General features: G+C 35.8%; 1 protein-coding gene across 1 annotated transcript in view; it reads right to left on the reverse strand.

Annotated features, from left to right (window-relative positions):
- Positions 1-2,338: 2,338 nt before the first annotated feature.
- rcor1 (REST corepressor 1) overlaps positions 2,339-15,875 on the reverse strand; it is a 13,625-nt gene continuing 88 nt past the window's right edge. The window contains 13 exon segments of the mRNA NM_001080041.1: positions 2,339-3,740; positions 4,543-4,778; positions 4,899-4,956; positions 5,325-5,402; positions 6,323-6,526; positions 7,503-7,553; positions 7,810-7,885; positions 8,069-8,187; positions 8,506-8,667; positions 13,532-13,584; positions 14,800-14,880; positions 15,528-15,587; positions 15,685-15,875. The exon segment at positions 15,685-15,875 is cut by the window's right edge and continues 88 nt beyond it. Of these exon segments, the coding sequence (NP_001073510.1) occupies positions 3,699-3,740; positions 4,543-4,778; positions 4,899-4,956; positions 5,325-5,402; positions 6,323-6,526; positions 7,503-7,553; positions 7,810-7,885; positions 8,069-8,187; positions 8,506-8,667; positions 13,532-13,584; positions 14,800-14,880; positions 15,528-15,587; positions 15,685-15,841 (1,377 nt within the window). The 5' untranslated portion in view covers positions 15,842-15,875 and the 3' untranslated portion in view covers positions 2,339-3,698.

Below are 15,875 nucleotides of genomic sequence, written 5' to 3' on the forward strand. Positions count from 1 at the left end.
GACTTCCTCAGGAAATCCCCGTCATGAAAAAAATTGTAAAAGGACGCCATAGAGAAAGAACCGGGATGTGGGACTCATAGCCGCTGGGTGTCGCTAGAGTTTAGTCAATTGGAATCGCTTTCATTTCAGCGACTTTTTCCCACGTGCTTCTTCCGATAGATGATTCGTGCATGACTTTTCAAATTTACTGACACATCGAGTCACATACCGCACTCAACTGAACCGCTTCTGTTCCAGCACACATGTACAAAACGTTTACGTCATTGTATTTGATGAAACTCTACGTTTCTTATTATGAGCGGTTTTCTTTTTTTTAATGTTGCAATATTCAGAAATATGCTTTCTTATTCGGGATTAACAGTTTTATTGATTCTCAGGCAAATTGCAGAATGGAATACAGAACACAACACTGTAAATAATCAATATTTTACACTAACAAACCCAACCCAAACTAATCCCTAACTACTTTAAGGTCCTGTCTTGGGTCTCATTAAATACAGTTAAAGCTTTTATCTTTATATAATGAAGAGAAAATACAATAACAAAAAAAAAAAAATGAATATGTTCTGTTCAGTACAGTAAGTACAAATCGCATTAACAGTCACAATCAGTATATTTCTCACACATTTATCACGGTTGCATTGCCAAACAGGTTAAGTACTATTTAGAGCTTGTCCATTTGCTTACAAAACTTTTTTTTTCCAATTGCTGCCACTCTAGTAAGTTCTACTGCCCATTCTTGAATTCTGATTTTCAGCTCCTAATAATTATTTGTCTGCCAATCAGTAAATGTATTTATCTTTTATTCTGTTGTCTGTCCAACCACCTATAGGACATAGTGAAATATGAAAATCTAAAACCAAGCAAATGTGCTCATCAACTCTTTTCCAGAAATCCTGAATTTTTTTTCAAGACCCTAGAGCATGGACTAAATCACCATTCTCGGTCTTACATCTCCAACAATTAAGTAGTAGACTATATTTTAAAAGAAAAGAGTCTGAAGAGTCTAGTAAAAACAGTATAATCTTAAACTGTATAAGGTGTATTTTAGCATCCCTATTTGCTGTTTTATCATTCTTTAAAATTCCATGCCACTCTTTGTCATCAATGTCAGATTCAAATCTCTCTCCTATATTTTCTTAAAAGCCAGTGAAGTTCCATCACAGAGACTTTGAATCAACCTTAAGTACGTGAATGCTTCTTGGCCCTTTTTATATATTGAAAATATTATACAGTAAGCATCTGCTGTGTAATAAAACTAAAAATTATACAAAGGAAACTTGAGGATTAAACCAAATGCAACAATGTGTGTATTATTCAGAATCAGAAATTATTAATAGTCAGTTATTTAAATCATTGCTATTTGTTCATTTTAGCTAAATTAACTTTTATCAACATACTACAATAATAGGTTTTGCCTGTTTTTTTGAAGATGGAAAATTTAAGGGAAAACACGTTTGTATTCTTAGTTCACTTTTTGCTACTGGTGTCCTGAAATTTTATCCTACCTATCAGATAATGCTATCAACACTGTTTTAAAAAGTTCTGAGGTTGAGGTTTGGGACTAGGTAGGTTAGGGCGATATTACAGCTTCATATCACTACTCCACGTTAAAATTTACACGGGTAGAAAAATTTGATGGGTAGCATATTCAGTCATTAAAATGTGCTACATACTTTTTGAATGGGAGGTAGGACAAGTTGACAAGGTATAAGAAAAAAAAGACAACGCCAGTCTTCATTATCTTTTTAACTAATTTTAGAAATAAATAATAAAAGCCCACATATGAAATAACAAAAAGCTTTTAGTTTGAATAACTCTTCTCCCAAACAATAGAATATTTTGAAGAAAAAATACATTCATTTGACATCAGAATTAAGAAAGCTTAGCATGAGGTCGATCCATCACAAAACATATTTATTAAAATGAAAAAGTAATTGTAATTCCCCTTTGACAGATATTAGTTCTTAATCATTAACTGTTTCCTTAAGTTAATGAGTCTTGATTTAACAGTGTAGATAAGTGTATATAGACGTTTATATTAGCATTTCTTTTTTTAAATGCATGCAATATTAAATGACAATTTTAAGATTAATTTAAGATGTTTTTGTAGTCATCAAACTATACGACTTTAAGAACACAGCTACAGCAAAATCACAAAAAATGTATTGCTTCTTAAAGTTTGTTTCTATATTTAATAATATACTACACATTTTATTTTTTGGAGGATCAAACCATTTTTGTCATTGCCCATGTTTAATTACCCAGGGTGATTAACCAAACAGCCTTCCAAACATCTCAAATGTGACGGACAAAGGTAAAGATCTGGACCATCTGGTAGTATGATTCCCTTAATTTTATTATGACTAATGTGACATAAACTGTTTACATATACAGGCCAGTCTATGAGCACATCAGTGGCACCCACACACACAGACACACAGAGTTTCACCCCAACCATATACAGGTTATCTGCACACATAAAAGTTTCAAAAGGAGTTCACACTAGTATGGTACCATTACAGCTATTAGAGGGGAAAAGTTGGTCAAAACAAAAGAGAGTGCATGTATTTAAAATAACTTATTCCTTTATCAAATTAAACATACAAAAGAAACAATGAGTGTATCTACCGTTTATACCTCCAAACACCATAATAATGAAGGATGAATGGGGAAAAAAGAACAACTGGAAGAATGGAAGTAAAAATTTAAATGTGCTGTCATATTTTGAAATTCCTAACTACACTTGGAATAGAAAGCTTGACCTCGGCATGAAGGAACTGTTCACACATGCAAAAAAAGTTTAAAAGAAGATTTAAAAGTTCCAAGCAAGAACAAAACAAATACTCCCATTCCATTACAACTCTTTGCTGCGGCCGTTGTTGCAATCAACATCCGCAGCCAAGAACCCTTTTGAGATAAAATGCATTTCAAATACACCATGTACAAGGGTCCATGATTAAACATTTATATATTATAACCTAAGTCTAACCAGTTCGCTTGAATAATATATGAGCTGCTATCCATTTCATTTTTAAAAGTATATTACAATTGCTTTTAAAATTATTTTAACTTCATCTGCACTGACATTTCCTTTTATCTATATAGTGCAGTTTTTATTCACCATTTATGGAAATAAATATCTTAATAATCCAACCGGAAATCAACTAAAATCTATTTTAAAATAAATCATGACTAGATAATATGCTACAATAGCAAAAAATCAAAGGTAACTGGAAAGGGATGTTGTATTAGGACCAAATACTCTGAATATTCCAAGAAAAAGGAAATGGTAAAGTGTCTCCTTCAGACATGAGATCTTTCAAGACCATAATTCAATTAGATTGAACTGTCCAATGGCTTTAGGGTGGGTTTATGAACATGTTATTCCCGCAATTATAATTTGTGGAGAACTGCCGGAGTGCCAGACGGGTAGAGAACACACAGAAACTCTACTGTTGGCAGTGATGGTTAAGTGTCCTAGTTCCTACCGTGATAAAGTGTGCGCCCCCATGCGGCAGCACCTGTTACAGAGTCCTGGAATCAGCAAGGGAGTGAAAGTCGGAGGGTTTATTTTAGGGCAGGGGGGAATGTCCATCACGAAGAGACTTCGTTTGAGGCCTATGAAGCCTTAATGCCTCTCACGTACAGCTGCGATTATCAACCGATCTGAGCTCGACCAACCGCTGTTGGAGAACTCAGGAAACCGAAGGGTTCTGTGTTTCCATTGGCGTTTGTTCCTGAAAGAGATAATTTGATGATTATTCTCAAATGTGACTGACTGGAAGGACCAGATGCAGAGAAAAAAAAATTCAATTAGATTCAGAATTTCCAGCCTAACTAGAATCTAAAGCAAAATTTGTGGGAAAAGCCCATTAAAGGGAAAGTTCACACAAAAATTGTAATTCTGTCATCATTTACTCATTTCAAACCTTTGAGTTTCTTCAAAAGAAGATATTTTAAAGAAATCTGAAAACCTGTAACCATTGACTAACATAGTATTTGTTTTCCTACTGTGAATGATGTATTTTTTTATTTAATGCCACGTCAAGGACAAAAACTATTTTGATGGCAAAAGCATTTCATTAAAAAAAAAAAAAAAATGCAGTTAAAAACAATAAACATGTATGCATACATAAATTAAATATTAGCGTTAATACATGATAAAAAATGTTTTTACAATCTGGTGAAATTTTGCTAAAATGTCCTTAGTGTTCATCTCATAAAAAAAGTCTTCTGGAGTCATAAAAGCAGGACAGTCCAGTGGAATGTGTTTTACTGTAAGTGGTATTATGCAGAACAAACACTGAGTGGGGTCTTCACCTTTTAGCAAAAAAAAGTTATTCTTGTATGTCCTTCCTACTATGGAAGTCAATGGTTACAAATTGCAGCTTTCTCCTGTTAAAAAACAAAAGATATTTTGAAGAAAGAAACTCACCCTAAACTTTTAGGAGTTAACAGTGAGAAATTTGTCATGGTTGAACCTTCCCTTTAACTATTACAATTTACTGATGGGAACCTGAGGTTAAAATATCTAGTGACCTCTGTTTGGTTTTCTGCAGGCCCTGAGGTTGTGCCGTCTTCAGATGACACCTCCATCTTCTCTTCATCTAAACCCTTGCGTTCCTCCACACCGTGCTCTGCTTCCCACTCCTGCAGCACCTCGTCCAGGTTGAAGCGACGCCGGTAATTCACAAAAAAGTTTTTGACTTGCACCACAGACTTGTTGCCGATCACATCAGAAATGGCCTGGAAATCCCGCCCGTACTTCCTTATAGCTACAGAGAGAGGGAACAGAGGATTGTTCAGAATTGCACCACTTAAATGCTTGCCATGTAAATATTCATCCCTTATCCCGTAAGACCCACAAACATTTGACAAATGTGGTCAAAAATTACCTTGCACTGCAAGCAGCTGCTCTTCTGTGGTCCAGCGGGTATTAAATTTCTGGTTCGACTGAGGAAAACAAAGCATATATATATATATATATAATACCATTCACGTATAATGTTGTGAAAAGGATAATTCACCCAAACATGAAACTTTACAACTTTCTTATTTCTGCTGAACACTAAAGATGATATTTTGAAAAAAGCTTAAAAGCTGTAACCATTGACATCCATAGTAAAAAAATTAATAAATAAAAACATACTATGGAAGTAAATTGTTCAGCTTTCTTCAAAATATCTTCTTTTGCGTTCAACAGAAGAAAGAAAGTGAAACATGTTTGTGACTGAGTGTAAATGATTTTTGGGGGAACTATTCCCTTTAAGAAGAGCATTTATGTTTGGTGGGAGAATCTAAAGAAATATGAATATTGTTACCTCAGATGGCCTGAACTCATCCACACCAGTGTCCAGCTTTTCTCTGAGAGCACTATTGTGCTGTTTAATGCTCTGAATCTGTAAAGAGGTAGGAATTATTCACAACATATTAAAATGTATTTATTTTTGTTTGTTTAAGCTTGTATACTACATTTTTGTTGGTCAGATTTACATCCATCTCTGCCTATAGGCCTGATATACAAGTATAAAAGTCTGCTAGCCAAAACAAAATTTCCAGAAGTCTGGAAAACTACCACTGAACCATGCAGACTACAAAACAAGTAGGCTTCTCCTCCTCTGACATTTTTTCTTCTATTTGCTACTATAAAATGTCTCGCTTGAAGGCAATTATACTACATTAACAGCTTTATGAATCTATTTCACAAAAAAATGTAGTGTTAAATATGTAGAGTTTGTGCAAACATATCCTCATCACCTTGAGCAAGTGCTTCTGTAACTCCTTTCTTTTAATATTGTCCCTTTAGCTGTATGTTTATATTGTTACTGACAAGAAAATGCAGCTACATCTGTAAATGTTGCTCTCAGCAGTTTTCGGATGTCCAGTAACACTGCTGCTAAACTATTTTAAATGTCTTTTTATATCTAATCATCACAGACAGCATACTAGTGATTTAAAGGGACCCAAAACTAAAGTTTAATTACTGTTTACTCATCCTTAATCGGTTCCCAACCATTAGATTTTTTTTTTTATTAAACACCAAAAGACAAAATTTTGAAGAAAGTTGAAAACCTGTAACTATTGACTTCCATAGTAGGAAAAACAAATGCTCTGGAAGTCGCTGGTTACAGGCTTCCAACATTTTAAAAATTATCTTCATTAATGTTTGACAGAAGAAAGAAACTCAAAGGTTTGAAACAATTAAAGGGTGAGTAAAAGATTACAGAATTTTTATTTTGGGGTGAACCATCACTTTAAAATCCAATATATAATCGCCTGAAAGGAAAATTATGTTGCTGGGATGAAATAAAACTCCAACCTGACGTTTTATGGCAATGAGCTCCATATCCAGCCCTCTCAGCACACTAACTGCAGCCGGGCCACTGCTGGACATTGCAGTCACATCATCAGCACTTAAATACATTCCTTTGGGAGGTTTTTTCTTAGCCCTGTTCAGGTTCCTCCCTGCAAGACCCTGGGCTTCCTTCTTTACATGCATTGGCTTCTCTGCAAGAATTGCTGGCTGCAAAATCAGAAACAGCCATTTGAAAATTTGAATAAAAACACCTTTATTGATCTAGATTTACATATGCATAGTAGGGGTGGTCAAATTAATTGTTTTTCAATGCACCACGATGCAGATGTAGACAGTTCAGTATCTGTTCAATAATAGATTCTGATCGGTTATTATGCACTGACGTCTTTTATGTGGCGGTAGAATACTATGGCAAGGGAGGCGAGTGCGAGTAATTAAAATGAAGAAGCTTGGACAGTCATTCACTGACATTGAAGTTATAGCAGAAGCCCATATTTTACTGCTATGGAGAAACTGAAAGTAAACTCCATCTTATGACTGTGACGTTTCCACTGCTCTCAGCTGTTATAGCAATACTTGTGGATACAATCCAGTTAAAAGACTGTCTGCAGAGTGAGTTTTCACCACCGCATCTATCATGGATCAGCTGTGATCATAGTTGCCGTTTATCAGTGTCACTCATTGGTAAACAGCGCGAGAGCATTAAAGCCCATCACAGTCCTTTCTGTTGAGCACTTGACCAATCATAGGCGTTTAACAACATACTCAACAATGTTCAAAAAGCAAGCGGGATAATTTTTACATTTATTTATTTGCTTTTAATGCTCATGTTGTTCTGTGCATGTACTTGAGTTTTGTCTGATGCATTCAAAGCAATTGTTTTCTTTGAGCGGGTAAAATTAAAGGTACAGTTCAATATCTGATTGCTTGTATGAAAGGATAAGATTGTATTACAAATACATATAAAATGTATATACAATTATACATTTTAATACAAGAATTCTTGTGCTTCGAAGTAAAATATTAAATTGTATGAAAAGCATTATCAATGCACAGAGATATCAAATTGAACCAAATCGATGGCATGATAATTGTAACCGAACCAAACAGTGAGACCTGTGTAGGTTCACACCTCTAATGCATCATTAAAAAAATGGTCAGAAAAACAGATTTAGTTTTTTACCTTTTGCACAACTGCAGGTTTTGATTCTTGTTTCTCGGTTCCAGAAGTTCCCTTAAAAAGAGAAAGATAAAAGATGAAAAAACACATTCATAACACTTTTTTTTTATTTGCAGTGTTAATTTAGCAGAACATACAAAATAATTCGTTCTTTTAAATAAATAAAAACAAAAGAATGTAAAAAAATCATGTGTAAATATATAAATCAAGTAAAGATTGTATTTCACCTTACTCTTGTCTACAAAATTGTTGATGCAAAACTGACACTAATGAGACATTATGATGTGATAGTACACAAAAAAAGCATTACCTCTTTTTTCTCTTCCTTATTAGGCTCCAATTCTGTATCCCCTGGAGAGGTGCTACCATTTTCTTCTTCTTCATCACTTCATGAAGAAAAAAAAAATGTTTAAAAAGTGACATTTCCTTTTCAACAACTACAAAGCATTCTAAAAATAGATCATGCTAGCATTCCATGACAGCACAACTGATCTCGAGACTCTCAGAACCAACGAAAACACAAAAAGCGACAGCAAACATCATATTAATATTTTCATGCCACATCTGACCTTTCTTCTCGCTCTCTCTTTTGTTTGCGTGCATGGCGGTCCATCACGCTCGTTTTGCTCCGAGTTTTCTTCCATGAGTAATAAAACCTAACCAGGCTTGCAATTGACTTGTCTGGAAGCTGGTACAAAAAAAAACAAAAAAAAAACAGTTGGAAAAAAAATTCAAGCACTAAACAATAGAAACATCAGACACACCATAATAATACATCATTACCCATGATCAAAGCTGACAGTGATTCAGTTGTAGTTCTGCCAAAGTATTAGAATTTAGGACTTGACAGAACCCATGTGGTCTTCATATGCATCAGCGACTGCTTATTATTAAGCTGTATTTCTGAGGCTCCTTGTGATTGGTTGTCACTTCATTACAGGATGCTGATTCTCTCAAGTGCATGTTTTATTTTAATTGAGAGCGTGGTTTCAGCCATTTCACTTACCATCTGCTGGATGCGGTGAAACGTCTTTCCATGAAAACTGAAACCCTGTTCAAACAGCACCTTGTCTTCAACTGTCCACTCGTCTGGAAAAGGGGTGAAGTTGGGGAGATCTGCCAAAGATTTTTCAATGTTGTGTTTGTGCCAAAACAGCATGCCCAATGCCTGGTAAACAAAGAACCACATCATGAGACTTAAAGTTAATTTGTTTAATGGTGGGAAAACAGGAAACATTTAATAGGACATGTGGAAAGGATACTACACAGGCCCTACAAATATATAGTTTCCTATAAAAAAAAAAAAACCAACAACCACATTATAGGTAGGTGTGTGTGTTATAGACCAAATATTTATATATTTTCTCCAGACCTGTGAACAATACATAAATATGACTGTACAATTGCCAGTAGGTGACAGCAATGACGATCTATACATGTGATTCATTGAATCATTCATTGAATCAACCTAACAGAGTTGCTTTCAGACACAAATGTTCTGCCCTGGCTTTGTATAAAACTATTTTATTAGTGAATAAAAAGAAAAACAAAGCTGCCAGTATTCTACTAATGTGAGACTTACTCAATTCTAACCCCATGTTGATTGAACAAAATCTGATACACATTTGTGCTTACATTCAGAAATTGGGGGAAAAATTGGTAAGAAAGAAAGAAAGAAAGAAAAAAGAAAGAAAGAAAGAAAGAAAGAAAGAAATTGCCAAAAGGAAGAAAGAAGCGAAAGAAATTAACAAAAGAAAGAAACTGGGGAACGAAAGAAAATGGTAAAAATTAGGGATGTAACGGTATCAGAATTTCACGGTACGGTAATACCTCGGTATGAATGTCACGGTACGGTATTTATTGAATCATTTACAGGAAAAAAAAAACTTTTGAAAATACTCCAAAAAAGTGCCAAAAGTGTCAATGACATACAAATTAGCCATCTATCTGTTAGCTTTGAAACAGGAACTTCAATTTTAATAACAAAAAATTATTAAACCATGTAAAAAAATAAAGTTTCAATTTAGTATTGTTAAAAACTCATCACATTTAACATTTAATCACTCACTTAGATAGAGATGGGTTTAAAGGAAAATTATCATATAACTATAATCTGGTAAAAGCTGGTATCTCTGGGTATTTACAATGTCCCCTGCAACAGAAAAAAACCCTCTCATTTGGGACTGAGGATTCTGGGACAAGAGAGATATGACTTGGCCCATGTTGACAGCAGTGGGGTAACATTGTGCATTGTCTTTCCCCCACTTGAGAGGACAAACCATGAGTGAGATAGAGATCTCTTTGCGGTACAAGTCAATGTCTGCATCAATCTGAACAGTGTGCTGTGTTTCTGCAGTCCCCATGACTGTTATTAGTCGTATTCCCCAACTTGCAGGCACGTGCACACATAGGGCTCAACCTGTGCAGTGCACATGCCCTTTTTAGTCTTGGATAGAAAATGCCCTTCCAAAACGATCAAAAGTGCCCCCGCGACGCGACACAACCTCCGTCCAGTCCAGCCCTTCAGTAGGCGCGCGATAACACCTCTCTTGAGTATGCGCGCTCAACCCCCCCTCGGCGCTTTACAATACGCGCGCCACAACACAGCTGATCAGAACGCGACAACACCCGCTTTAGGTTCGATCATTTCCATCTTTTTTTCATCTCCGCTACTAGCAGCACACTCCATTTCCGCATTACTGGATCTGTAGCGACAACAGACCGCAAAGGATTATGGCCACGCCGGGGCTGATGGGAAATGAAGTTTCAGCTACCTCCCGTTCGCTTCATTCGCCTGAGCAAATTTTCTCAGAAGACCTATAGTTTTACCGAGTCATGCGACTTCGGTAATATCGAAAAAAATTAATATTGCGGTATGACGGTATTTACAATACCGTTACATCCCTAGTAAAAATACAAAAATACAAAAAAAAAAAAGAAATTGGCAAAAGAAAGAAAATGGCAAAAGAAAGATATTGGCGAACGAAAAAGAAATTGGGGAAAAAAAATAATTTAGCAAAAGAAATTTGCAAACAAAAGAATGAAGAAAGAAAGAAAGAAAGAAAGAAAGAAAGAAAGAAAGAAAGAAAGAAAGAAAGAAAGAAAGAAAAAGAAAGAAGCGAAGTAAGAAAAAAGCTAAAGAAATTGGCAAAAGAAATTGGCGAACGAAACAAAGAAAGAAATTGGGGAAAGAAAAAGTAATTGGCAAAAAAATGGCGAACAAAGAAAGAAATTGAGGAAAGAAAAAAGAAATTGGCAAAAGAAAGAAAATGACTAAAGACAGACATTGGCAAAGGAGAGGTGAAACAAATTAGCTAAAAAAGAAAGAAAAAAAAGAAATTGGCAAAAGAAACAGTTGAAACGAAAAAAAGAAAAAAGTAAGAAATTTGTGAAAGAAATAAATTGGCAAAGAAAGAAGCAAAAGAAAAAGAAATTGGGTAAAGAAAGAAAGACGGATAGAGACAGAATTTTTATCATTCTCAATGGTCAAAAAAATTGCTAATGACATTAATGACATTATCTTTTTAATAAATATGCCATACATAAATCAATCTTTAAAAAACTAAGTGCATTTGCATTTGAACTGGCGAAATGACAAGTGACAATTTAAATGTCAGCAATTTTTACAAACAAAACACAACCAGAGGTGAGTCAAAAGTAACATGGTTTAAAATACAGAGCAGTATATTTTAAGGAATGACACTGCCTGCATTCCATCAGCTGCCTAAACTTTTGTTTCATAGTGCCATCTGACACTTCCTATCTTCAAAACTCCAACTATCCCAATACTAATCAAATACAACAGTTTGTGCTGAATAGGAGCTAAATGAAAGCATATCTCTATGTCCTATCATCTTTGAAAACTCCTTTTTAGTTATTCTTCGACATTGTTTTTCTGGAAACTGAAATCCTCACCCATCCACTGACTAGACATGATGACAACATCCTCAAACAGGAAAACTTTAAATAAATCGCCTTCATTTTCATATCAAACCACTACTGAAAAGACATTAAAATACTAAATAGATTATGAGTGTAACATTTGTTTATCAAACTAGTACATCTACACTTTAAATCCCTTATACACAATTAGTGCCCTTGAAACATGAAATGAAGATGGGTCCGGATTTAATTTTATCTGGGTGCAGATCCAGACCTTGAAAGATATCAACGATATTTTTGCTTTCATAACTTGATTTAGAGGGCGTCACGGTGGCGCAGCGGGTTGGAGCCTCAGTTGGCAGTTCTGTGTGGAGTTTGCATGTTCTACCTGTGTTCGCTTGGGTTTCCTCTGGGTGCTCCGGTTTCCCCCACAATCCAAACATATGCATTATACTGTAGGTGGATTGAATAAACTAAATTGGCCGTAATGTATGTGTGTGAATGCAAAAGTATATGGGTGTTTCCCAGTATTGGGTTGCAGCTGGAAGGGCATACGCAGCCTAAAAACATTTGATGGAAAAGTTGGCAGTTGATTCAGGTGTGGAGACCCCTGATTAATGAAGGGACTAAGCCGAAAAGAAAATGAATGAATGAACTTGAATTACAGTCATTCGCATAATTATGTCATTCCAACTGCAATCCAATAGGTTTCGTCTTGTGCTTAATAATTTTGGACTCTCAATAGGCTGTTTTTGTTGTTGTTTGTTTTTCTTGTATTTTCATGACTCTGAGGCTTAAATTTGATCACCAAATTAATCAAATTTATATTTGTTAGAAAGTTTTTTTCATTCTTAGATTTATTGCCAAGACTTCAAGTGTTTCATGACTTCATCCCTTCTCGTCAGGATTATTGCAACACAGTGAAACTGGGTGTGAGTCAAGCCTCTTTTTCTCATCTGCAGCTTGTCCAGAATTCAGCTGCCAGGCTTTTAACAGGCACAAAAAATAAGAGCACATCACACCTGTGCTGGTTTCCCTACACTGGCTAAAAATCCAGTTTAGAATTGAGAACAAAGTAGTGTTGTACTGTATGTTTTAAATCCCTCTATGGCCTGAGTATATTTCTGGGCTAATTAATATACACCAACACATGAAATCTCTTCGCTCTAAGTATTGACTCTATTTGACATTTCTGCAATCACGCTTGAAATGACGAGGTGATGGAGCCTTTTCAGATGCAGCTTCAAGACTTTGGTACTATCTTCCACTCTCCTTAACAACATTTTCCACTTTGGAGTCATTATCACTGAAAACACACTTACTTTCTTCAGCTTTTAATCATGTGTTGTAAATTTATATATTTTGGCTCCTTGTATGTCTGCATGTACTATGTGTTTTTATGTACAGCATTTTAGTACCCATTGTTGTTGGTTGAAAGTGCTCTAGAAATAAATTGAGTTGAGTTGTAAAGTCAGAGATAACGTCAGCTCACACAAGTAATCGTTCCGAGATTGCTTAAATGAGGTGGTCTCGGCTCGATTGAAATGAACCCTGGAGCGGTTCGATTGCAGTGAGAAAGCGATCTGATCCGAGCGCGGTTATATCACAGTGTTTTATGGATATGTAATAGGCATACGGCTATATGAAGAGAGAATTATAAGTAAGGCGGGAAGTTTCGCGAGTCTCCGGATGCCCGCAAACGAGTGATGATCTCCCGGTAATTTCGCGTCTCCCTCCCGGTCCTCAAATAGGCATCAGCGTGCACCCTTCTCACCCCTACCCACCGCATCTCTCCTCAGACACGTCGCGCGCTCGCACCTTGTCAATCACCATCAAACCACCTCCTCTCCTGACAGCTGAGCGGGACACTGCAAAATAAATCCTGACACTCTGACCAATGTGAGTCGGGTTTACTCGCACGTGACTTGTTTTGGCTCTTTTGGTCCGATTAGAAACTTTGCAATATGAAAGCGAACCGCTCCAAGAGCAAAGAGCAACAATGTAACATTTGTAATCTCTGTTTCGGAACAACTGAATCGATTCACAGGTGTGAAAACACACTAAGATATTATCACAGACATAAATATTGAACACTTCTCGTTTTTATTACTTTTCAAGCAACAAATGTAGTTTTCAAACTGTGATTTTACCTGCTCCATATTGTACCCATGTTTTTCTTTGGCTATTGCAATATATTCATCCACTGCAACAAAATAAGACGAAACAATAATCAGCATATAGATTAAACTAAAAACCTTAAGACACAGAATGTTTTTACATTTTTCATTTCATCATAGAATGGAAGAAAATATTGCATACAAAAAAAAAAGTTGCTTCTTCATTTAATAATTTACTTAATTTCAGTCACTACATCACAGGTGTCAAAGTTCCTGGAGGGCCACAGCTCTGCACAGTTTAGTTCCAAGTAGGGCTGGGCGATTAATCGAAAAGTAATCGAAATCAACATTCAGAATCTATAATCAGAGCAAATTTTTCCAGGTCAATTTTTACAATTACTTTCAATATTGTGTGTGGAGTCACGTGACCCAGCATTGATAAGGCTGAATTTTTTTCTGATATTATACTTCTACCATGCACATGTGTATGGTCCGGCACAGCCTTTGGATACCCACACACCTCTCCAAAAAATTTAAGTACCCGTCACAACGACATGTGGCACAAGCTTTGTGATTAGTCGCTTTGGTGGTGGTGATGAGGGTGGGCGGCACGGAGTCCCGTTTTAGACAATGTGTGTTTTAATTTAAGTCTTTCTGCATTGAAGTTCAATTAATAATCGCAGATAGTGTGTTTACTTCAATCATTTTAAAATCAAGTAATCCACCCATCATTCAAAAATCTCACACTTGTAACATGAGCATATTTAATGTACAAAACTTGTCAGTGAACTATGAAGGCAAAAACATAAAATAAATAAAATAATTGTTCCTTAACCATAATTGAGTTTAAATGTTCAGTTTATCAAGATTTGGATTTTTGGCCAAATCTCTCAGCCCTAGTTTCAAGCCTAATAAATAAACACATCTGATAAGGCTAATTTAGCATTTTAGGCATGTTTGATACCTAAAGATAGGTGTGTTGAAACAGGACTGGAACTAAACTCAGCAGGGCCGCGGCCCACCAGAAATTGTGACATTCCTGCAATAGATGAACCAAACAGAATGGGGAAAATGTCTATTTTAGCTATTATTAACTGTCTGTGTGTTGCAGAACTGCTGAATCTCACATACTGCGTTTATGATAGGAAGTATTATATAGCAATAAAAAAAGCAGTGACAAACAATTGACTTGTTTCAAAATGATTGCCTATTGGAATGCATTACTTATCTGTCTCTTAACTGGTTACTGCCCAATGACTCGTTTATAATACATCCTATTAACAACCTCATAAATTACTTACATTTGGCCTCTGGAATACTTGTTTTGGGAATCCACACCAGCATTCCCAGATTCTCCCTCTCATGGCTCGCCTTTGCTACTTCTGATGAAAAAAAGAGACGTCAGTGTATTAAACAAGAACATATCCACCTATTTGCATTTCAAACTAATATAACAACAAAGGCATCTATTTTTCCTTTTTTTTTTGGCTTTTCCCACAAAACTTTTAATACAATCATACTAAAAATGTTTTAAAATTTTGCGAACAGAAAACCTAATTCAATTAATTACATCAAATGGGAATGACCACGTGTAGCGAATTTTATTATAATTAAAACAATCACTAATAGCTGAACAATCACATTAAGAAAGAAACATTAAGATAAATTAATTAAAATGAGTTTAAACCAGAATTACAGAAATTCATTTCTAAATAAAATGAAAACGGGTTATTGATGTTAAATTAAAAATACACAATGATTGACACTTATCTGTGCTCATTAGCATCACCTTAAGTTTCAAACACTCGGCAACCAACGAAAGTTAATTTCTTTCATCCTGTGATTTAGTCTTAACAACTTTATCTTAACCACTTTAAAAGCAAGTAAGACACGGAATATGAAATATTAATATCATTATTGAAGATATACTAAACGGAGGAACTATTCCTAACAACGGGCAGTGTTTGAGGCTATCCCGACATCCACCCTGTGCTGTCAATAAACCTTCCAACACTCAAAAGCCACAAACCGGGGTCATAATCGGGAACAACTGCCTGATACTGCGGTCCAACTCTCATCCCGCCCGCACCTTGAGAGGAGCAAACAAACAAACGAGTCGGACTGATTACATTTATGAAAAGTGCATGAACTTGTGAAGAGAGACCGAGGCTACCACCATGACTTACCATGCTCGTCATCACTTGAGGAACCCGAACTTCCTTCCTCCCATGAATTGTTACTGTTCCCGTTTGAAGTAAAACTTTTGGTCGGATTATTTACAGAGTTCCTGCCCCTCCTTTTACCCGAAATCTCGGTGGTGCCCTTCTCTAACATTGCGGGCATCTTGACAGCGAAACGCAAAGCTGCTTGAAGGAAC

This window comes from Danio rerio, chromosome 17 (assembly GCF_052040795.2).
Source record: "Danio rerio strain M-AB ecotype USA chromosome 17, GRCz13ab, whole genome shotgun sequence".
NCBI lineage: Eukaryota > Metazoa > Chordata > Actinopteri > Cypriniformes > Danionidae > Danio > Danio rerio.